The sequence below is a fragment of the Agaricus bisporus genome (genome assembly GCF_000300575.1).
Source record: "Agaricus bisporus var. bisporus H97 unplaced genomic scaffold AGABI2scaffold_6, whole genome shotgun sequence".
Lineage (NCBI taxonomy): Eukaryota > Fungi > Basidiomycota > Agaricomycetes > Agaricales > Agaricaceae > Agaricus > Agaricus bisporus.
In genome coordinates, this window is record NW_006267369.1 from 924835 (window position 1) to 946879 (window position 22045).

Consider the following 22045-nt stretch of genomic DNA (forward strand, 5'->3'; position numbering starts at 1 on the left):
TCTTTGGATCCACCCTTCCAATAACAAATCCTGTTACGTACGCGTTAGTCCTAATATAGACTTGCACGTGCAGCCCGATGGTCTGGCTTGAATTCAACTGGAAACCTGGGGCAGCAAGTCGGCATCAGCACAATACCTAAGAGGACAATGGATAGTGGCTAGGAGTAGAAAGAAAAAAATAACGTATGGCTTCAGGTAGTTTCGTCCGGCAGGGTGTATAATTGTGGGCTCGTGTGTGGCTACTCCGGGTCTGAAAGGAGGAATATCTCCGTCCGGAGGCCGTCGATGTATCTTCGATCCGTAAGCATCTTAGTATCCGCGACCCGCTGAAGGGTTTTTCTAGATTCCGAATTCTTTTCTCACGGTGATGTGACGGGTCGATCCAATCCGGTCCACCTTCGTTTTCTTCTCGACTACTTATTCCCACCAAATCTTTATCATTACTCGAGACAATTTGAAGCTACTAAGTGGTAAGTAGATACAGATCCGTTATTATTACTCCGAAAGACCAAGAAAACAAATAGACAAATAAGTATATACACTTAAACAGGAGAAGAAAAATGAAGCAATAGATACAAAAATAGCAGGGGAAAAAAGGGGCCCCACATAAGAGGCCATTGCAAGAATATAGGGAATGCAAGCTAGTATACAGATAATTGCGATAAGAAAGCGAATAATGTAGACCGAAAAAAAGGTGAAGGGAAAAGAGGACGCCCGAGGAGAAAGGGAATCTACAAGATGAATCCAGGGGAATACAACGGGTCTACTATAGATAACATTTCCGAGAGCGACAAGGCAAATGTAATGGGAAAATAAGACAAAAAAGAGAAGCAAAGAGGATCGAAAACTTGCCTGACGGTGGCAATTATGGTATGAATCGAGCGGTCGATTATGTACCGGGATTAGGGTGCGATAGAGTGTGGTCACGAGTAGAACCGGCAGGGATAAAGACGCATACAAAGTTAGCATGGTGTCAGAAGCATTGTATAACAGGACCTCAACCACGGTGGTCGAAATCATCTCCACTGACGTGGTCTCCTACGCTTGCGTGACCCGTACCGGGTCGGCTGTCTGATTCGTAGAGGTCATAACCTTCGGAAGGGTATGCCATATCGCTACCGGGATGGAGAGATGGAGGGAGTCCTGCATGGGACTGATGATTTTGGTAACCGGGTAAGGATGTCAGCAGCGCACTGTCCGGAACCAGCCTTCCTACAGTCCGCGGAGGTGGGGAGGCGTGGTTAGGCTGGGATGGAAGGGAAGATGAGATATAAGATTGAGTAAGGCCGGCACGCGACGACAAGCTGCTGTTAGCGTGCCAGGAAGATGGAGTGCCTGCGTTGCTGAACCTTCGCATACCGTAATGAAAAGCCTCCTCGTCGCGTCCATGCAGAGGGTAGCGAATGTCTTCGATAGGCACAGCAAACCGATCGGCGGAGCCTGCATGAGGGACGTTGACCGATAAGCCCATCGCGGGATGCTGACGGTATTGCATCACTCCATAACGAGCATCATAGGCCCCAGATTCATCAGGTCGCATGGGTAAACCAGACATCCGCCGAGCGGATCCATGGACTGGACCAGTCGCTTCTGCTTCTTTCTTGGCCTTTCGCCACTGTTTACGTAGTTCTTTGAATTCTGTCGGGGAAAGGCCGACACATGAATGACAATGCCAGAGACATTCAAGAGAATGACTTACCACTAGGAGTCCGCTTAGAACCGTGCTTTTGCATTGTAACATGTGCGTTCAAGTGATTCAGGGTACCATACGCCTTGTTACAGTCTGGCCACGAGCACTGGTAAAGACGCTCGATTTCATCGTACCTCCGACGAGGACGCTTTTTGACAGTATTCCCAGGTAAAGCTACGAAAGAGTATGTCTTGCTATTACTGTCGCCTGTGAAACTGCCTTGAAGAGTGGTACCCCTCTGCATGTTTGGCACCTGAGAACGAGAGCCAAAGTGGCTATAGCTCAGGGAGCCGAGAGGAGGAGCAGATGAGGTAGAGGTTCCCGTGTTCGGCGGTGAAGAACCATAGGGATCCCCACCACCGGGAGAGTACTGAACACCGGATGGGCTCAGCATGTTACCTGGAAAGGTGGCACTGAGAGGCGTTATAGGTTCATAAAGACCATTCTCATAAACATCTTCACTGTGTTTCCACTGCGACTGAGATGAGGGATAGTCTGAATGCCGAAGATCTCGCAATCCTGCGAGACTTGAGCCTCTTTGCAAATTTGACATATAGGTCGAGGAACGAGCGGACTGTGAGGATGGGTTGAACGCGAAAGGGTATTGAGAGAGACGGTCGCAAGACTCCGAGGGGGGAGCATAAGTAGACGTGTTTCCCAAAATGTTTGGCTCGGACATTCGACGCTGCTCCAAATTAGACTGAGAGCACGAATTTGAATATTTATCGTGTGGGGTCTGACGAGTGCAGCGATCTGTCAGAGATTCTGGGGCAGTACGATCGTCCCCCGGATAAGATGGAGCACCTGTAAGGGGGAAGCGTTCCTGCGAAGGTGGCGCACTGATTGGATGGAAAAACGAAGGAGGACGGTGGACGTCCACGGGAGATGGGGATTCTGACAGGTAAGAGCCGACGGCGTCAGAATTCTTTAGCGTGTCACTGGCGTTATTAAGAGATTGAGAGCCAGGGGGATATTGGGCAGCAACCAAAATTGGGCGAGAATTGAGGTTGAACATGTCAGTTGTAGGGGAGGTAAGAGGGGAATCAAAGGCGGCCGAAGGCCGTGGAGCATAAGGAGGTTGTCCGGAAGACCTCGAGGACGAATGAGGCGACGAGTCGTCGTCGTCCACAGACCCTGTCGGAGAGTCTGAATGAATGGGTGAGGTAGCTACGGGTACCAGGTTGCCGAGGGTGGTGAAGAAGGAGGGAGAGGAGGCGACTTTGTGACGCGATACGAAGTCGGGGATGCACTTGGAAACGTCGAGATGCGATGGAGGAGCAAGGACCTGGGACATCATCCAGAGCGACGAGGAGCGAGCAGCCGCGAAATTAATCGGCTGAAGTGGTTTCGCAGGAATTCGTCGTCCAACCTGCGTCTCTTGTCTTGTACGCCTCCCGAACGCATCTGAGATTGAGCGTGACGTGACACTCGCTGTCAGATTAATTACAAAACTCAAAAAGAGCACGCACTGCCGAACAATCAATAACATCATATCGAGCTTCGTAAGGATTTCTAGAAGCCAACTGCCTTTTTTGTTCTTTTTACCATCTTCTCCACGTCACGCGTGTATCAACTTCCTTGGCTTCTTTTGAGCTTGCCATTTATTCCATACAGTGTGACGTGACCCAGGTGACCGTGTTCGACGCGTTTTGCGACACAATTCAGTCCGGATGAACCAGCGTCTTCGTCCAAATCAATTGCAGCGGCAACTCAACTGGCTCCGGGCCACCCACCACACCGATCACCTTCCTTCTCCGGCCGCTCTCTTTCCCTTTCTCCCTTCCGCCACCCTCTCTCATCCGCACACTGTCCTTCAGCCGCCCAGCACCTCGCTCCGCTCATCTCGCTGTTTCCCCCGCTTCTTCCCGCCTTCTTCCGCATCCTTTCCCCTCGTACGCGCGAGCGCAACTCAGCTACCGGCTCCGTCAGCTTATTTCAAACTCAAAACAAAGTATTGCCTTATGGAGACCGATTCTTTTGTTGCTGGTTCGACTGAGACCGCTATCAGATCTGAGATCCATCTCACGAGATGAATTGTCCAAAAACAATCCTCCTCGGCAGTCTGGCCGTCGCAAGTCTCCTCCATAGCCAAACATAGACATGATTTGACGACCCGTTCTTCAGGAGGAAAGAATAGTAAATCATGCTTCTTGCAATGAGTGCGCACCGATTTCAACATTGTTAGGTCAGGTGCCGGAAATATTCATCCGTACGATTGTTGAAAATGGACTGAGTTCATGTTAGAGGGTACACATCATCCGTGCTTCGACCCTTTAACCGCAGCGCCCATGACTGCTGCTTAATCATATTATCAGCGAAGGGATGAGCGCTTGATTTTTCGCGGTATTCTGCTCCAAGCCCGCTGTTGATCCCTGACAGGGATCCATGATAACTTTCAAAACATTCGATAGGGAGGAGGCAACCCTGAGGGCTGTCGCTTTCTGCGTACCGATTGCACGCAATTGTTGTGTTCGCGTTCCGCTGATCGTTGGATGATCCTACCCACGTTCAACTCCTCGGGAAAAAAAGAACATGAGTTGAACGAGGATCCAAAATAAAACGATGGAATAAATAGAAAACTTTCCCACCCTATAACAACTGGTCCGATCCCTGTCCGATTTTCAAATCCGTATATCCGGGCTGGGTGATAGTGAACGAACAATGTTATTGTGGATCATATTGGAGTATGTTTGACTGTCCTCTGTAATCTGAGAACTTGATTGTTGATTATAATCTCTTCACGTCGGTGATCCTAGCTCAGTCTTCGCGTCGGTGACGACGGCATTCACCCCCCACTATGAGTGAATGTGGCTTTGTATTGAATACAGACCGGGGCAGTGACATGTTGATGTCGAAGTTGCCCGGAAGAGTCGGATCTCTTTGCACAGATTGTGATTAAATTGAGATGTGTCAGTGCAACTGACTCTCCACAACCGAACCAGTCTCCGGGGCGCTCAGGCCGAAAACTTGGTGGTTAAATTTAGGGTTTGGAAGGAGAATGGCCATTTGCGTTTCACATATTGACACTGGATTAAACTGCAAGGCGTACATCTGACAATGACGCTGGTGATGCCAGAGGATCGACAACCCCGAGTGCGTAATCTGGTAGGGAAAATGTAAAACGGGTTCCATTTACAACTACATCGCGGGATGCAATCATGTTCCAACAGTGTTTCTTGACTCTGACGGTGGCGGCGGTGGCAAACGAGCGTTCAATTTGGGTCTGGCTCATAGATCCGACACGAAGCTGAGAAGCGTACGAAATGAAGGCGGTGGTTTGCGGGGTTAAAAGAAGTGATTTGCAAATGCAGAGGTTTTTGGCGTCAGAATATGTCTTAACGGAGGGGTTCTCTGTCGTTTGTCATGGCAGGCTGCACTGAAGCAAAAACTGGGTGGATAATCGTGAGAGATACGAAAGCAAATATAGGATGATTGGATGTCCATGGACCCTTGTCCGGGGAAGAATAATTTTGAGGTATTATGACACCGTTCATGAGGGTGGAAAAGTAACGCATGTGGCAGCTTCACCACTGCAGCATTGGATGGATAAGGAATGGGTAAGGGTTGTGAGATCATTTGACGTCGCTTACAGCATTGAACAAGAAAATTTGCCTGAACCGGTTCAATTCCAAGATCGAGATGAAATACGTCTCTTTCGCTATCAAGCAGTCACCGAGAGTGAATGTCATTCTTGTACTTGCGTAGATAACATCTGGTCGCAGTATGCTGCATTCCTGATCTGAAGGGGTCTGAACAAAAATTTCAAGAATCAATCAACAACATGCGGTTTGGCAGAACAAGGATACTCATGTCTATTGAGCTCTCGAACATAATGAAGTACTGATTGACACTTTTTTCTGACGTTTACATTTCATCTCATAAAGTGAAGGCTTGTGAGTACAGCAATGCTGCGGTGAAAAAAAAAAACACTCACAACTACATATACGGTCGCCAAGTATCTGCAGGGTCGAAAATGATCCGATGTGCAGATAAGAAAATCGACAGGCCTCTAAGCAAAAAAAATGCAGGCCGACTTCTTGAGGCTGGGGCACACAGAGTTGGTACTAATCCAAAGGTGGCGAGGAGTATTACACCATTGTAGTAGAATGCTGTTGTGAATTAACCAGAATCAGGCGAAATCATGCATTGTTGCGTAAATTTTGTTGGTCCAAGATGCGTGTACCACAATGATGTACCGGAGATGGTTCCACTGAGAAAGAAACCCCCATCGATAGTGCGAGCGACTGCAATGGAACTGGTGTTCGTCAGACGTTTCTTTGCATTGATACCAGAAGAATTCATTGTGAAATGCAGACGTCGATGTCACGGACGCTATGGAGGGACCCACAGAAGTGCCACATGGGATTGTTTGAGAAGCGAGTTTGAGAAATGTTTCTTCCAGGACATGTTGCGCAAAGAAGCAAAGAAAACATATGAAGACGGGAGAAACACGTGATAATGCCCCTATCGGTGGAACCTGGGAAACCTGGCTTCACCGCTCTCCCCTCGCACACCGCCCCCCGCCATGCCGCGGCCGTCCAAATCGTCGACGACGATCTCCGAGCCAGACCCCGTCGCTCCCCGACGTTCTTCTAGGATTAGCAGTCGCCAAGGTGCGCTTGTTTCGTTGCTCCGATTTTCTGCGCCTGGCGTTTATCATTTTGTCAGTACAAAATGTGCCCACAATACCTCCAGCGAAACGAAGAAAAATCATGCCGCCAAGGGAATCACCTATGACAGGATTGCAATCCTGCGTTACAGAATGTAGTGAACGACCCGGCATGGCGGCTACTCCTTCTATCCTGTCAGCCCATACCATGCGAAGATCTTCTCGGATGACTTTTTCCGAACTCGAAGAATGGGAAAAGTTTCTTTCATGCAAAGAGCAGGAGTGCAAGACCAGAAACCAACAACTAGATGAACGACTGCAGTCTCTCATCGACAGGGAAGACGAGGCGGCCACACAGTTATCTCAGGTAGCTAAGCGGGAGGCTCAGAACGCCTTGAGCCAGCTCGAGGAACATTTCACATGTGCACTGTACGTCAACAAAGTATTCCATGCTCTGACGGTGGCTGACAGTTCATTCAATAAGGTGTTATGAGATAATGGCCTATCCTTACACCTTGAATCCTGCTCGATGTGGACATACCTTCTGTGCCATCTGCATCCTCAAATGGTTCTTCTCGCGATTACACCGTGTCTGTGGAGGATGGCATGAAGCTGTTGACTGTCCTATCTGCCGTAGCGTTTTGATGATCACGCCCGATCGTGTTCCTCGTTCAGGTATCACCTTCCCTTTTGTACCGAACCGGGTGGCGAGCGCAGTCATTGAGTCCCTAATTGATAAGCTTGCTGGCTCTTCGTTACCGGTCGTAAAGCAGGAGGATCCCGAGGCATTACGGATATCAGACGCCGACAAGGAAGGGCGGAAGCAGAAAAGAGGGGGTCCCAAAGTCGAAGATGGCAGCTTATCATCCGAGGCTGACCTCGACGGCTGGAGGCAAGGTGGAGCTTCAAGAAATGAGTGGCTCAAAAGGGATAGGTGCGCATATTTTCATGAACTTCGTGGCCATGTTTCAAAATCGTGAATAGTGATGGCAAACGCGAAATGAATATACTTGTTCAATCGTGGTCAATGCTTGGATCTCATGAGTTCCTTATACTCAAGCAGAGACTCGAGGTATAACCCCCGTTCGTTTTTTAATTGTTTTGTTAATTAAGCGGTTTCATTCCATTGACATTTGTATCATGAGTATTCAAGTTTCTTTTGATTTATTTTGTAGCACTCTCTGTCGTAGTTTCACTTGAGACACCTGATCCAAGTACTTTCGTTCGCATGTAGGATACCCAGGCGATAAACAAGCTCCAATCGGGCATGTTGTTATTCGACTAAAGGCTAACTTCCAAGTCGACTACACCTATAGGAAGAAACACCTTTCTTTGAGACCACGCATACCCAAGATTTCCTTCGGTCACAAAGTTAGCGTTTCCAACACAAGACAGCTGGAGACCCACCCAGTCTGCAGGTGTCATCCAAAGCTCTGACACACTCTCCATTTTTCCAAGTACGGCGCCGCCTTTCCAGACCAGAATTTGGGGGTTCACATCCTTGGGAGGTGGAATAACCTGTACCTTTTCCATACCAGACACAACGGGTGTTGCAATGGCTTGCAACCTACAGGGAAAATATTCGAGGTGGAATACATGGATGAACCAGGCCAATGCGTACCTGCTCTCTAGTGCGGGACCGATTCCGCGAATGTGGGCAGTACCGCCAATCAGTAATACTGCTTGCAAATATTTGCGGATACGATCATCCCCTGCTGCGCGGACACTATTGAATATAGCAACATCCAATGGTAACTTGCTAGCCTCGAAGGGAACGTCAATGCTATAACCCCCCGCATAAACTTGAGCAGGTGGCTGAGGGGCCGCCGTTGGTGGAGTAGCCTCGGCTGATGGAGAAAGCTGTCCAGATTTTTTGGAACCATCTTCTGCAGCATCTGCTTGTGCTTCGATTGAACCCTGAGACCCTGAAGTGTCGTTGACAATTGCTGGTTGTTCTGCTTCAACTTTCTTTGGCGTCGAAGTTCCTTGAAGCAGTAGGTTAGCGATAAAACCGATTGGGACAAATTAACGTATTTTTTTTTACCAGACGTTTGAGTGGTGGGAGGCTGCGATTTGTTCGCCGTGTTTTCGGGATTTTGTGGCATGAGATGTCGGGTAGATATCACCATTGCATTCGTCTGTGGCGGTATCAAGGTGAGTAAGGCCGAGGAGTGGGGAACACGTACAATGAGATCTGAAGTATGATCAACTATCTCATCAGTGACCATAGAACTAGGCGTATTCTTCACAGGAAGACGTTTGGCTTCATATTCGATGATAGGAGGCTCAAAAAGACACTGAAGACAAGGATAATAGATTAGGTTTTTTCATGCATAATACTAGGTAAACTCAAACCATTGGAGCCAGGATGACTTCGTCGTATACCCGAAATCCATATTTTACTGTGGGATGGTTAGGCCGGCGAACCGTGAAACCATACAAGTTGACCGCCACATCACTCTGAAATAGTACTTCAGATATTGTTAATAGTAACGAAGAGTGACATACCTCCGTTAAAGTGCATATTTGTGCCTTCAAATCTTCCATGACACTCCAGTCATAAGCTCGCGATAAATCCATGTCTCTATATGGTAGCTCAATCTTTCGAAGGAGAACGTGAAGGAATTCGGTAATATCATCTCCTCCTACTCCGAGTCTCATCCTGCGGTGGTCAACAGCTTATAAGAAGAGTTAGACGAATACATACAACATACCTCGTGTCTGACAATACTAAACCCTCATCTACACAAGCAATACTGGTAGTTGTTGCGCCGATATCGACGACACAAGCATTGGATATTCCAGCACCATAGGTAGCAGCGAGTGATTCCTGTGGGCTCCTTCAGATTAATGTAAGACCTGACCGAAGTAATGTCATACTTGTTGGGCGCAGAAACGTTTGAAGCCCATAGACACTAGAAGGTCAAGGAATTCATGCACATAGGCTCGATCATAGAGATCAGGTATAACCAAGATCACGGAATAATTCTGCACACAGGTAAACGAGGAAGTCAGGAAGTTCGAACTACAGACCTTATAATCTTGCTGCGTTAGTTCATGCTTTTCATGCAACGTCATCCGGATGATTGCTTCCAAATCACTCAAGGCCGCTTGTATTGATGCGTAATCATGAAGATTGAATGTTCGGTTGTAAAGTGGTCGACGAACAACGTATCCGGCTTTTTCAGGATCCCCAATGCGGAGGGCCTGATTCCAGGTCAATCTTCAATGTTTGATAGCGTAGTGTGATAATACAAACGTTGTCTCCGATGAGGACGTCTTCTGTTGACGTATGGTCAATCCACTCGGCTTCAGAGAAATCGTTCATTTCTGGGATAACCTCAGGTTGGAATTGTTTGTTGAATGTCTCTGATATAACCGTGGCATTGGGCGTCGCTCGAAGTTTGAAGAACCTCATACGCTCCTTTAGTGAAGCGGTCACAGCGGTTAATTTATCGGGAAACTGTGAGGGTGTGTGAATGGCCGTATAGATTGTCGGGGGGCTGCTTACTGGATCTTTCAAGTCCATCTCCTCTGCCTCCATTGCTCTTGTTATTTCGGCGGATTCATCTTTTGTAAACTGATTCCAAGGTCGAACGACGCTTCTGATACGCGTCACCTTTGGAGCTTCGGTTCTACACTTGCGAGCGACCACGCAGGGAACAGAAACGGGAACAACGTCAGAGGCTTTGCCAATCCGAATGTACCTTGAACCTGGATGTATGACGATGACTTGGGACCCACGCCTATGGGAGTATGTTTCAGATAGGGTACAAAGCTCCTAGCCGCTTTCTTGCACCTACCTTTGTGGTTCCGGCTGGGCGTTGGAATCTTCGTTATTGCCTTCTCGTAGTCTCTTAGAAGCATTCCTCGACCATAATGTTTGTGTATCATATTTTAGGTATGTAGAATTGACATGTTTTGGGTTTGCACTTGTTCGAACATCAGATATTGCTCCTCAAGAATGAGATAAGTAGGACTAACGATAGAGGTACGTTGAATGTCGTGAAACGCAATCCACTTTCGTCTTTCCTCGCATTTGGAATCCCACGCGGCATTCGAAATTGCACGTCACTCAAGAATGAAGATGCAAGTAAAAGTCAAGCAGGGTATATAATTACAGGTTCAGAGCAATACAACTCAAATGCAACTTGACATCAATAATAGCCTCTATATTATTCCCACGGCCAGAATCTTCTCCCTACCAATACGCGCACCAGCCTGAGTAGCACTGACAAAGATTTTCAAGGGCAGTCGCTTGACCAATGAGCTTCTCAACTTGATCTCGAACAGCCAAAGTAACTTCAGGGTTGAAGTCACGGCCTATATTGGTTGAAGTCAGTGTCAAGTCGACATCAGAGTTCAGGGGAAGGACGAACCAGTGAGCTTATGCTGGACGCGGTGGAAAACAAAAAGTGCTCGCTCATTACGTATTTCTTGCGCACCGGGCTCTCCTTGCGCTTCTACCATTGCAAACACGCATCAGTTAGCCGCGTTTTTTTAGCGCGAGAAGCGTACCGTTAAAAATATCATTCTCATTGGGCCCAAGTCTCCGTTGAGGCCCTTGAGGATGCACAGCAACGCGGGCTACTTCAACAGCGCGATCTGGATCCACTATCCCATATTGTTAATGTGGGTCATAGGTGACGGGAAATTTCCTCACCTTCGTTGCGTCGGCCTTCACCCTCAGTCTGCATCAACCGCCAATTGATCAAGGGATCGTATACGAATGCCTCCAGGACTGCCAGAAGGGAATCCTTATTATCACGTAGTACTTTCATGGTGATTTCGCAAGTATTCCTGAAGCTTCCCTCGATGCCGCTGACCTAGTATAAGTGTAAATGCCGGGCTTGATCGCGAATGAGACTGAGACACACCTCCATAGCGTGCGTCAACATCCTCGTCAGCCGGAATGGTACTTTCTCTGGGAACTTCTCGCGGTGCATGGCAACTTCAAAACAATCACCAAAGTCGATGTGAACAAGTTTTCCCGTACTTCGAACCAGCATTAAATTGGCAGGATGCCGATCGCCCAAACCGAGTATATGCCCAACCATACTGTTCACGGCCAGTGATCGTGTATAAGTTGCTCGACGCTCCAACCAATGCTCAGAGTTGGTACTCTTCAGCCATAATATGCGATACAAGTCTTGGCCACTGGTATTCGAGAGTGCGTATTCGAAAACTTCGACTTTTTGCAATAGAGTGAGGTTCTCGTAATCAGGGGCCATCTGAAGCCAGTGAGCGACGTGTCTACAGCAGTAAATTAGAAACAGACCTGGAGCATCAAACGATGCTCGATGTTGAGGAGGACCTTTCTTGAGTCACGGTAGTCACGGACAAGGACATGCATGGTATCGCTGTCTAGGATCGTGCCTAATAAACCGGCATTTGGTGCGAGTGGGATAACGGGATAACGCTGAATGTGAAGGCGACGTTTAAAGCTGTTCGTGTCGACGGAGAGCAATGTGTTGACCAAGCCGAACAGCTGCATGACTCGTTCATCTTGACGGAGATCTTCATGACCTTTGAGAATGTATTGATAATCGCGTCCATCGTCACCCTTCAGACACAGTCGTCGTGGTCTTTTTTTGGACGTGATAACTGTTAGTTTCGTTGTAAAACTATGTATTCGAATGATAGGCCGACCGCTCAAGTAAGTTCCTGGGACTGCAAGTTCTAGATTCCGAGACCTGAGAAGGATAGGTGATACGTATTGCAAATCTAGGGAGGTGAGCTGGGGCAGCTGCTTGTCAACGCGCTTAAACACCTGAGGCACAAAGTTCCGCGTCAGCCAGAAGTCCATCAAATTCATTCAAACCACTGACCCCGTAATAGATGTCCCAGGCTCTGTCTAGCTCTGCGGTTTCTCCGTAGTTACGGAATCGGCGGCAGGCTTCGCGGGCTTCATGAAGCTCACGTCCAAAGGCTTGAACAAAAGAAGTTTCGCGGGCAGTTCGTGGTCCCTAGCAGTGACTCAGTAGGAGAGACATTATTTCAAAGACTGTGTACCTTCTTTAAAAGGTCATGTAACGGTTCCAGAGTAGCCATCATCCCATCCGGATTCTTTTCCGTGAAATATAATCTTGATGCTTCCTCCAAAGCTTCATGCCATAATTCATGCCATAGAATAGCTACGCGAATAAGCTCTTGGCTGACCGATTGTGCCTGACGTTGTGATGAACTACCTATTCTTCCTGAACTGAAACGACGTGTTACAAACCTGATTTACGATCAATGGGCTGTGTGCACCCATCCGATCCATGATAGCCTGAGCAGCTTTCATCCGAGCGACACTTGAAGATTTAGATGCAACAGTCAGGGGATATATTAGTGCCTGTGGATGATTCTTCCCCACGTCGGTGAGAAGATTGCTGATGGTGCGACGTATGTTGATTGATGGCGTTTGGATACGGGCAATGATCTAAGCCTCATTGAGTGGCGTTCAAGGAGATGAAGCTTGCACCTCACTTGTGGAATAACTTCCAACCATGTATCAACTTCTACGGTAGAAAATCCATTTGCCATTGCATCACTGACATCGTCATGTGCACCAAATTTAAACCAGAGAGTGAGTAGCCGCAGTAGATCCTGAAGTGCATCAAAGTTTTTCAGGGCAATGGAACGAAAGAACCCTGTATAACATATCTGCGTCAGATCCTCACGTAAACTCGATATGACATACCTTCAACCGCTTGAACGACATGTGCGGCAATGCCTTCTCCCGGTATATCGACTGTCCGACCTTCAGCTTGAGCCTCCAGTTCACTTACAACCTCGAAATTAGTCAGAGCCCAAGTATGCCAGGCTTTGTACCAGGTGGCGTCATAGTGCGTCGCTAAGTAGTAAGCATGCAAAATGTCCTCTGTGTTCCTCTGAACCCGATCATTAGTGCGGTGAGCTACTGAAAAATGATATGAAGCTCACAGTGCCCCAATCGTCACCTAGCTTCGCCTGCCATTCACCCTGTTTATAATAGCATCGCGCAAGGAGTTTCGATAGTTCCGTTAGCTTCTGCTTCGAGATCGACATAGAAAGTTGATGTGAAGGTTCACCGACTTCTTGACTTAAGTCATGCGCAAGCTCTTCAGTGAATCGACGAAGAAACTCCAGACTCTCCTCTCTGGAGCCCTGAGCCCACATATACTTCAGATGAGCATATACAACATTTGGGGTCGCCTTGGTATGATGATCTTGGAGCCGAAACTGAAGCTAATCAGCATGTTGACGCCTAAAACTATCGAAAAGTCTTACCCTCTCTGGCGACAATAACGAATTGATGGTTTTCTCGGCCAGCGGCATGCGATCGTTCTTTCGACACAGATTAGCAAATTTAATCCACATGACCGGGTCGTCTTCTGGGTTCAAAACCAGCGTTCGCACTTGCAGGATCCTCTGCCATATTTCAACGTCTGGCTGGCAGCCCTGTAACCTGGACGGGAATTAGACTCTTTTTCGACTGGTAAAAATGTGGCGCCGAACCTCTTGAGCCACGTCTTCCGCATCGTTAGCTGCCTTTCGGGCTGATCCGCATACTGCTTGAAGGCAATGATTTCCTCCAGCTCTGATAGCATCTGAGCGCGAACCATGACACTGTCGGCGCTCAATTAATAGGCGAGAAGTAGAAGGTCCATTGCTCAGAACCCACCCGTATAGTTGTCCATAACTATCTCCAACAAAAGAGCTTAGTTCAGGGTCTAACGAATCACGAGCCTTCGCTATTTGTGACAATGCCTTGGGGAATTGATTTTGTTGAACGAAAAGAATAGCTTTATAGAAAGCCCTGTCTGGAGAGTCAGACTTCATATTGTTGACGTAGTCTTCCATGTCATCCCACGCATTGAGCGTCCACGCTGCTGCGGCTGCCATTGGCGCAATATCTCGACGATCGTCGTGGGAAGCGGTAGCCCAATGCTCATTAACCCGTGTCGCTAACTGCTCCCATTCGCCAAGGGCATGAAGGCACTTCATCCGTCCATATTGAACTTCGAGATCACTCGGGTCATTATCCGCTGCTTTCTCGTAGGCAACTAGCGCATCTTGCCAGCGTCCCAACCTCTCATACCACTCTTCATGTTCAGTCACATTATATTGTTCTTTAGCCGTGATGAGAGTACCCCATGCGGCGTCATGTTGTTGTAGGCGTGTGTTGATGGATATGAGGGATTCGACGACAGCAGGAGAAGCTTCCGAGAAGTACTCCAGTTCCTTATAGTGAAGAGCTTTAGCATATGCCATGTATTTCATCGCATACTCGCCGAGGGTTCGATGCTCAATAGGAAGTGGTTTTTCTTCATGTTCCATGAACTCCGCCAGGTTCAGCAGACGATGTATAAGCTCTGGGGGTGCGTCGTTTGATGTAATTGCATGTTCGACAGAGCGAACCAGGTCCTCCTAGTGTACGTTGACTAACAAAAAGGGTGGTTACAATTGAGAGACGAACCTGATACTGGTCATATAGTTCGCTCCAGCAAGAGAGAAAAGCGGCGTTGAAAAGTTCTTTCGCAAGGGGAGGGTGTATATCAACGAGACCCATACACGCTCGGAGGGCATGGGATGGGGATTATTTCATGAACTCAACACTAAGCCGGTGAATCCACTCAAACCAGTCTTCTCGGGTAGCAACCAGAGATACGTCCCACGCTTGCTTAAGATGTTGCTGATTGACAGTCATTTTGCTTGCTTCAGCAGGGGCAGAAAATTCTGTGATTTTGTTCGGCTCACTAACAAGAAAAATTAGATACCCGATACTGTTTGACCTGAGTGCACACTCACAGCGAATCCTGTAGGGCCATATCCTGAGGAAGTGGTTCGCCATTCAGAAGTTTGTTGATCATGTTTTCATACACATGATGAGGGACGACCTTGTTTCGCATGATGCTCTGTCATGAGATCAGTCAAGTTGAAAGGGATACGAGAGAGGGGGAAAGCATACTTTATTGATAGTGGGAACAAAAATGGCAAAATCGGCTCCAAGTTGCATCATCAAAGAACATAAAGCCTCCATGACTGATATTCTGAGCTCCGTATTGGAATTGTCCAGCACTCGAACCAAAGGATGGATGATGCGGGATGCGTGATCAGAGAAGTTAACACTACGTGCCAACCCATTGATCGTTTGAACGGCTTTCTTACGAAGCTGAGTGCTACCATCGCGCTCATATGTCTTCACAATAATCGGTATCACGAGATGAAGGTATTCTTCGATGTTCGAGCCGAAGGTAAGGAACGCATCGAAGACCTTGATTTGGACAGAACTTCGTTTGTCGTCAGGAGGACCTCCTTCAAAGACTTTGAGGATGAGGGAGAGGATAGTAGGAAGGAATGGCTTGAATTCGGCATCAAGAGCTATACCCAGAGCTTCTATTAAAACTACAATAGGGAGCTGAAGAGCTGAATGTTCCCAAAGTTCAGTAATCAGGGCGAAGATTTCTGGCATGTAATTTCGGACCTGTTGCTTGATGATTCCAACCAGAATGGCGAGTTGTTGTAGATGGAACTCCTGCAACCGAGCAACAGAAGCAGTGCGAGCAACGGAAGTGAAGGCAGGAATTATCTAAACATCGATATGTATAAGAATAGTCACTTTCAAAAGCTTGACCAACATACCTGTGGTAAGAAAGCGACGCATTTCAAACCCTGGGTCTTGAAGATGGACATAACAGCGTCAATCACGGTATGATGATGACTACTTAAAGCCTGGTCCTTAAGAATGGCAAGAAGAGCGTTGATGACCACCATTTGGAAGTAGTCATCGGCCCCTGAAACTGTGTTGAACTGTACCGCCGGTACTTGATTGACAGCAGTGGCCACCTTCTCGCTCATGGACTCGTCATCAGGTCGCGTCTGGTCATACCATGAGTGAGTGATAGCATAAATCTGAGGAACACTCCTTACCTTCCGCCTATACGGATCCAGCGCGCCAAGAATACCCAACACTTTCACTACTTCCCGCCTCATATTTTTAGCTCCGTCCGATCTCAGAATACTAGACAGAAGGGGCACTAGCTGTGGATAATCCACTAAGGGAGTGATGACATAGCCCGTGCTAGAGCATAATTGCCCCAAAGCATGTAGCGCAGCATCCCTCTTGATGACCGATGGATCCGAAAGCCTTTGAATGATTATTGCCATCATATCAGGTACGTAAATAAGGGCATCTTCTCCAGCAATGCTAACTAGCTCCCCTAGGCACATAAGAACATTGGCAGAAATAGTCGGATTGACGTCATTTGCTTTTTGTAACATGACCCGAAGTATGGGTAGGGCGTAAGGTTTGATAAATCGCTGCGTACAGCTTACCAGCAGCGTTAGCAACCGCGTGCATTCCTCGCGACTTCGACTTCAAATGGTCAATGAGTGTACCAAAGTGCTCAGATACGAAAGAGACATACAGCACAGTCGAGTATTCGAGCTCGGTTAAGAGCTGAATCAACGCTTTACGCAGGGATGGCATCACATAGGCCGGGTTATGTCTTGCTAGCCGCCCAATAAGACCCACCGCAATCATGCGGTTTTCAAATACCTCATCATTTAAAGCAATGAACAGTGAGCGAACATTCTCTGCCTGTGCCAAGTGTTTGTCAAACTTTTCATGTAGAGCACCAAGTACCGTCTGCCGAATCGACGAATCTACAAAGAATGATAAATCAGTGTATCATTCCATGGTGGAAGGTCAATAGGTATACCAGGATCAGCGATGCCCACTGTTAACAGTTTGTCTAGTACGTCGCTGATGATCTCAATGGCATGGCTGCTTGACTGATAGCAAATAGGATCGCAAACAAGAAGTCGACAGCAAGTCAATGCAGCTGCTCGGCGAACTTCGGGTTGGTCGTCTTCGAGATAAGGAACTGCACAATTCCGCACAAATTCATTGAGTACGTGCCCTGACCATGGCGGGGTTCTCTTTCAGCAACTAGGCACAGGGCAGAGTATGCAGCACTGACCGTTGAAATCAAAGGAGCCAAGTGTTGTGAGGGCAAGAGTAATCAATTCAGGGCTTTTGTCGTGAGATGCCTTCTCAAAGTCAGATTAAACCACAAACTTAGGACGCACAGAAGCACTCACTTGAGGGGGGACATTGGACATGATACCAGTATTATCTTGTCTAACGGTAGGCGTAGGCGCTCCCAAAGACTTGTATGGTTGTCCACTTAAAACCTGCGACAGGAGATCCAGTAATCGATCTTCTCAGGATCTGTGAGTAATTTTCATGATTTAAGCCTTAAACCGCCCACCTTGAATTGTTTGAAGCAAGGGAGGTATGTGTTTCGCAATGATAGCAAGTGCATTCTTCAAGGGCTCACTCAACCCGCAGCTCATCATGAGGTCAAGTTGGTCATGTAGCAACTTTGTCAAATTTGGTCCTACAGCTGCCGCCAACATTCCCATACATTGGAAGAGCGGCTCTTCGTTTGGTGCATTCTTGCGTCTTGACAGATATGTATTTAGAACTCTGCAGGGTTCCACGGAACGACATACACTCACCCTCTGCCTTGCAAACCAATTTTGATCTGATTCATGATAGAGTCTAGGAACGGCTTCATGTCACTTCCAATAGCATTAGCAGTGTGCCCAATAGCAATGAATGCTGGAAAATCATTAGAATTACAACCAAAGCAGTTTCAAGAGATAATGATTTGCTCTTACCATAATTCCGCTCAGCGGGCTTTTCCAATTGCGTCAAAAGGTGACCCATCGCTTTGTGCAGGAAATGTTCGGTGAAGGTCTGTGTGTCGTAAACAGCCAAGGATGGAATCATCGTTATCACCATTTTGCGTATGAGGGGATCTCGATGTGACTTGTAACGAAGGATTTGTTCAGTGATATCAAGGTAACTCTCCTTCATGAACTTTGAAATGAAGCTCAGTCAAACTTCTGGCATTTAAGGTGATTCAAGGACCCACCATTCCCGCGTGAAGTAATAACTCGCGATACGTCAATAGTGAACCATGCACAATATCCATTGAGCTTCCCTTGAGGCCTTGATGAGCATCTTGAAGTATTTTGGAGAAGTAAGGACTCCTCGTTTGGCGCTCTCGAGTGGTAATTATTTCAAGGCACGCTGCCAATAATTCTGCCGCTCCTTCACGAATATGGACCCGAGGGTCACGTAGAGGAATAAGAATGTTCTCGAATACAACATCTATGTGCTGGTGAAAGTATGTGGGACTGTTGCGAGCCAATTCTTTCAGAATTAAAACACCGGCATGGCGAGGAGACTCGTTCTTATCAGGTTGTATCAGGTCGATAGCAGCTTGAACCTCGTAGTCCATGAATCTTTCTCCAAAAGCAGAACCCCCAATTTCTGCTATGCGACCAAGCGTTTTCGATGCATACAGCATGAGGGAAACTTCATGATTGGGCAATAAATGCTTAACATAGTTGTAGAATCGGAAAAGATTCCGCTTTGCTTCAATAGTCTCGTCAGGCTCGGTACCGAGGAGATAGTCTACTGCAAATTAAACAAAGTAGAAAGCTTGAAGAGCCTCCAGTTACGCACCTATTGCCATCAAACCACCATATGCCTCCGCTGTATTCTGGCTATGCGTCAACTCAAAGAGCTTTCTGTTTATAGTCTCATCCCAGATTTTGACCGATGCATCTGAAGACATATCGGCCACCTCTGTTAAAACCTACACAACTTCATAGTCAGTAGATGTAATGTCGAGTGTCAGAGTCAAACCTACAAAACGACGCAATTCCTTAGCATTCTGCACACGAACATCAGCATTGCGGTTCTTGAGGCCAGTAAAAATGGTGGAGAGCTTCTCTGCTGGCGCCTGGACATTAGGCGCCATTATTACTGATTAGCTTTGTGCCTCCGATGCAAATTTTACAACGGAAGAAGTAAGAGGTCAGAAGGGGCATATGTTGTTGTTCATCGTTTCGGCATTGACCATGCACATGACGTACAATTAAACTTGGGCTTTACTCAGTACCTGATCAGTCGTGGGCGCTGTGGCGCTGCACACGTGGTACGAGGGCAACAGTCCTAGTAAGTACAACGGACCGAACTACTAATGTAGAGAGAAACCACTGGACAACGTTGAATCCCGCATCAGCATGATGGCTTCGAGGTCCGTTTTAGTTGAGCAACCCAACTTGAAGTCAGCCCAGTCTATCATGAAACCTCAACCGTCATGACGAAACATTCTTATCGACACTGTGGTGTCGCATATGCATGACATTGCGAGGGCCATTCACAATTAGATTACTACTTAACTTGAATTCCGGAGAGGGTATTCTCTAAAGATGGATCCAAGTTTTGGTTTACAACCAAATTATGCGACATAGATGGGTTGTAACGATACCTCTCGCTCTGTCCCACCAATACAAAACAAAAACAAAACAGAATGGAAGTGTTAGAACAAAATGTCACAGGAAATCAACGGGAACCACCAAGAATATTAGGAATCCCAAGTCGTCAAGCTTTCTTTGAAGCCTTTAACAAAAGCTTGAAAGGGTAAAGTAAACCATCCAAGTCCAGTCGGAGCTTCCTTTTCCTCAGGAATATAACCAGCTAGACGTGAACGTCTTGCCGGTCTTTCTCCGTCCATGTCAACATCACTCTCTTTCCCCTCATCTATATCACCATCCTCATTTGAATCCCGCGGACGTTTACGTGAAGTTGAAGCGGTCGGTTCAGTATCAACTTGTGGAGAAAATGACGGTATAGATATCGAGGAAGATGATGGAACTAGAGTGCGTTCGCTGTCCGTTGTTGACAACGTGGCAGATTCAGGAGGCACAACGGGCCTTGCCGTTGAAGTAACTCGGGTGTCAGGATTGGTTATAGTCGATGTTGATTCTACGGTATGCTGGTCGGGTTGAGCGGAATCAATGGTAGAGTCCACGTTTGATTGAGGTTGCATTTCTTGTCCTGCTTTCGTTGAGCCGCTCGCTGATAACGGTCGAAGTTGAGCTTCAGGAGGGCTGAGATTCACCATTCAAAAAAAGACTCTCGTCATTGGGAGGAGACGAAAACAACTCACAGGTGGCAAGTTTTCGTATGCTCTAACCACAAGTCAAGGTCGTAATCCGGATCAGCTTTAAGAGCAACTGCTTCATTACAGGCACGACATTCAACAGTATGTTTGTCGCGGAAATTTTTGAATTGTGCATCGCACATAAAGAACAACTTTCGTTCTAATGTCTGTTCAATGTCACTAGGTCTTATTTATATCGAAAAGTCAGAATCGAACCAGCATATATCAAATTCGGGGCATAACGAGTAGTTAAGACGTACTTTTGGTTGCTACGACACGCGCCTTTGTGTCTTGACCAGGATCTGATGCTGTATTTCTTCTCTAGTGGAACCCACTCTTGACATGTTTTACATTTGACTTGATCAGGTTCGACCGTTTCTGCGCTATCATCCAATGCCAATAGAACCTTTCTAATCTTTTCCGTTCGGGGCACGATAAACGGTATGGTAGCAATGAGTCCCAGATCTTTGTATGTATGTTTCCTATGAAACTCCAACGTCAGCAACGGACATACAATGCAACAATGAAATAAAATAGTATATATGCAACAACAACCAAAAATGATTCAAAAAAAGGACGTACACTGGTAACTTTTGATCGCATTTCGCTCGATGTACTTCCCAGGGTTTCACATAATATGTCTGTCGAGAAGACAATCGCACCCATTCTTTACACCTCGTACAAAATGCCCGATGCCCCTCAATAGAACCACACTCAGATTGATTTTCAAAATACTGTTTCCGTTCCGCTTCGGTCCGTTTGATACGATTGCTGCCACTGTGACTGATACTTTCAGCAATACTGTCAACTATAGAGATATTGTCAGGATTGGCTTCTGATGTTGGTGTTTGCGAGCGGCTGAAAACGCGGTGGATGGTGGTGGTGACGGTGGAGTATCAAAAAATGAGTCAGACGTCTGAGTAAATCAATATATGTGCCGCATACTTGGTGGAGGGTTGTGATATCCTTGATATGCTAGAAAGCGATTTATTATCGGGAGATGCGCCAGATGAGATAGATTTGGTATCCTTGGATACTTGTTCCAGTAAAACGACGGAACCTGATCGCTAGTGGGAGAAAGATTAGTCTTCAATTATTCGCGTCCTTCTACAACTAGGGCACTCGCCTCGTGCTGCAATCGCTTAGGTGAAGTCTCCGTCCTAGAAATCCAAAGAGAGAAGGAAAAATACGGTTTCAGTTACATTTGGTGAAAAAACGACATGAAATTGAAAGTAAGCACGCATACCGGAAATCAACGATACGGATGGGAGGGTTTTCAGGCGTCTATCGGTGCGGGGTTTAAACCGAAAGAATGAGTAAATGAAGGGTCAAATAAGTTACCTTGAATAATGCATCAGTTTTGCTTTTTATATTATTGGTAGGTTTACGGGAGACCGAGGTGGAAGAAGAGGGTGTGGCACTGCAAAGCAAGGAAGCAGAAACGCGGAACGCGGGTGAGAAGAGCAACATCGATCAGCGTGTGTCGATAGCAGTATAGGATTCAAAGAACAGACAGGTCATCTGCCGATGGTTCTTTACTCGTCTTCTAAACAAATATTGCGTTGTCAATACCCAAAATACCGGTACTTAAACGTCATAGAAGACACTAACCCTAGATCGTTGGAGATACGTGACCTTTACGGTGTTTGCTCTATAGAAGAGTCAGTTGTTTATAGTAAAGAACGAGGAAGGAAATACACGTGCGGGTCTTTCGTTGAGGGTTGGGTATTCTTTGGTGGCATGGGGGAGGAGTTG

General features: G+C 47.0%; 5 protein-coding genes across 5 annotated transcripts; 1 reads left to right on the forward strand and 4 right to left on the reverse strand.

Moving 5' to 3' along the window:
- Positions 1-678: 678 nt before the first annotated feature.
- Positions 679-3015, reverse strand: AGABI2DRAFT_193208 (hypothetical protein). The gene is made up of 3 exons (XM_006461764.1): positions 1700-3015; positions 853-1638; positions 679-766 (listed from the first exon to the last, which is right to left on the reverse strand). Exons 1-2 carry the CDS (start codon positions 2985-2987, stop codon positions 998-1000), a joined length of 1929 nt encoding a protein of 642 aa, XP_006461827.1. The 5' UTR covers positions 2988-3015; the 3' UTR covers positions 679-766; positions 853-997.
- Positions 3016-6507: 3492 nt separating this feature from the next.
- Positions 6508-7377, forward strand: AGABI2DRAFT_70745 (hypothetical protein; the record flags this gene model as incomplete). Its single annotated transcript, XM_006461765.1, has 3 exons — positions 6508-6728; positions 6784-7233; positions 7284-7377. The coding sequence occupies 3 exons, from the start codon at positions 6508-6510 to the stop codon at positions 7375-7377; spliced, it is 765 nt and encodes a 254-aa protein (XP_006461828.1).
- A 1-nt stretch (position 7378) lies between these two features.
- On the reverse strand, positions 7379-10414 carry AGABI2DRAFT_222781 (hypothetical protein). The gene is made up of 13 exons (XM_006461766.1): positions 10284-10414; positions 10103-10228; positions 9811-10045; positions 9559-9762; positions 9333-9506; positions 9180-9287; positions 9014-9129; positions 8808-8961; positions 8655-8759; positions 8486-8596; positions 8344-8437; positions 7707-8284; positions 7379-7657 (listed from the first exon to the last, which is right to left on the reverse strand). Exons 1-13 carry the CDS (start codon positions 10355-10357, stop codon positions 7610-7612), a joined length of 2127 nt encoding a protein of 708 aa, XP_006461829.1. The 5' UTR covers positions 10358-10414; the 3' UTR covers positions 7379-7609.
- Positions 10415-10500: 86 nt separating this feature from the next.
- AGABI2DRAFT_151451 (hypothetical protein) lies at positions 10501-18916 on the reverse strand (the record flags this gene model as incomplete). Its single annotated transcript, XM_006461767.1, has 28 exons — positions 10501-10622; positions 10679-10762; positions 10963-11125; positions 11177-11530; positions 11578-12069; positions 12128-12265; positions 12312-12467; positions 12523-12723; positions 12771-12947; positions 13010-13174; positions 13227-13478; positions 13554-13731; positions 13782-13892; positions 13948-14693; positions 14743-14840; positions 14883-15022; positions 15075-15181; positions 15235-15855; positions 15909-16641; positions 16694-16931; positions 16988-17188; positions 17249-17318; positions 17343-17488; positions 17540-17733; positions 17790-17892; positions 17952-18153; positions 18209-18756; positions 18805-18916. The coding sequence occupies 28 exons, from the start codon at positions 18914-18916 to the stop codon at positions 10501-10503; spliced, it is 6852 nt and encodes a 2283-aa protein (XP_006461830.1).
- Positions 18917-19711: 795 nt separating this feature from the next.
- AGABI2DRAFT_118683 (hypothetical protein) lies at positions 19712-22032 on the reverse strand (the record flags this gene model as incomplete). Its single annotated transcript, XM_006461768.1, has 10 exons — positions 19712-20237; positions 20297-20476; positions 20551-20772; positions 21236-21357; positions 21402-21450; positions 21537-21574; positions 21632-21710; positions 21805-21836; positions 21902-21941; positions 21989-22032. 10 exons carry the CDS (start codon positions 22030-22032, stop codon positions 19712-19714), a joined length of 1332 nt encoding a protein of 443 aa, XP_006461831.1.
- Positions 22033-22045: the final 13 nt, after the last annotated feature.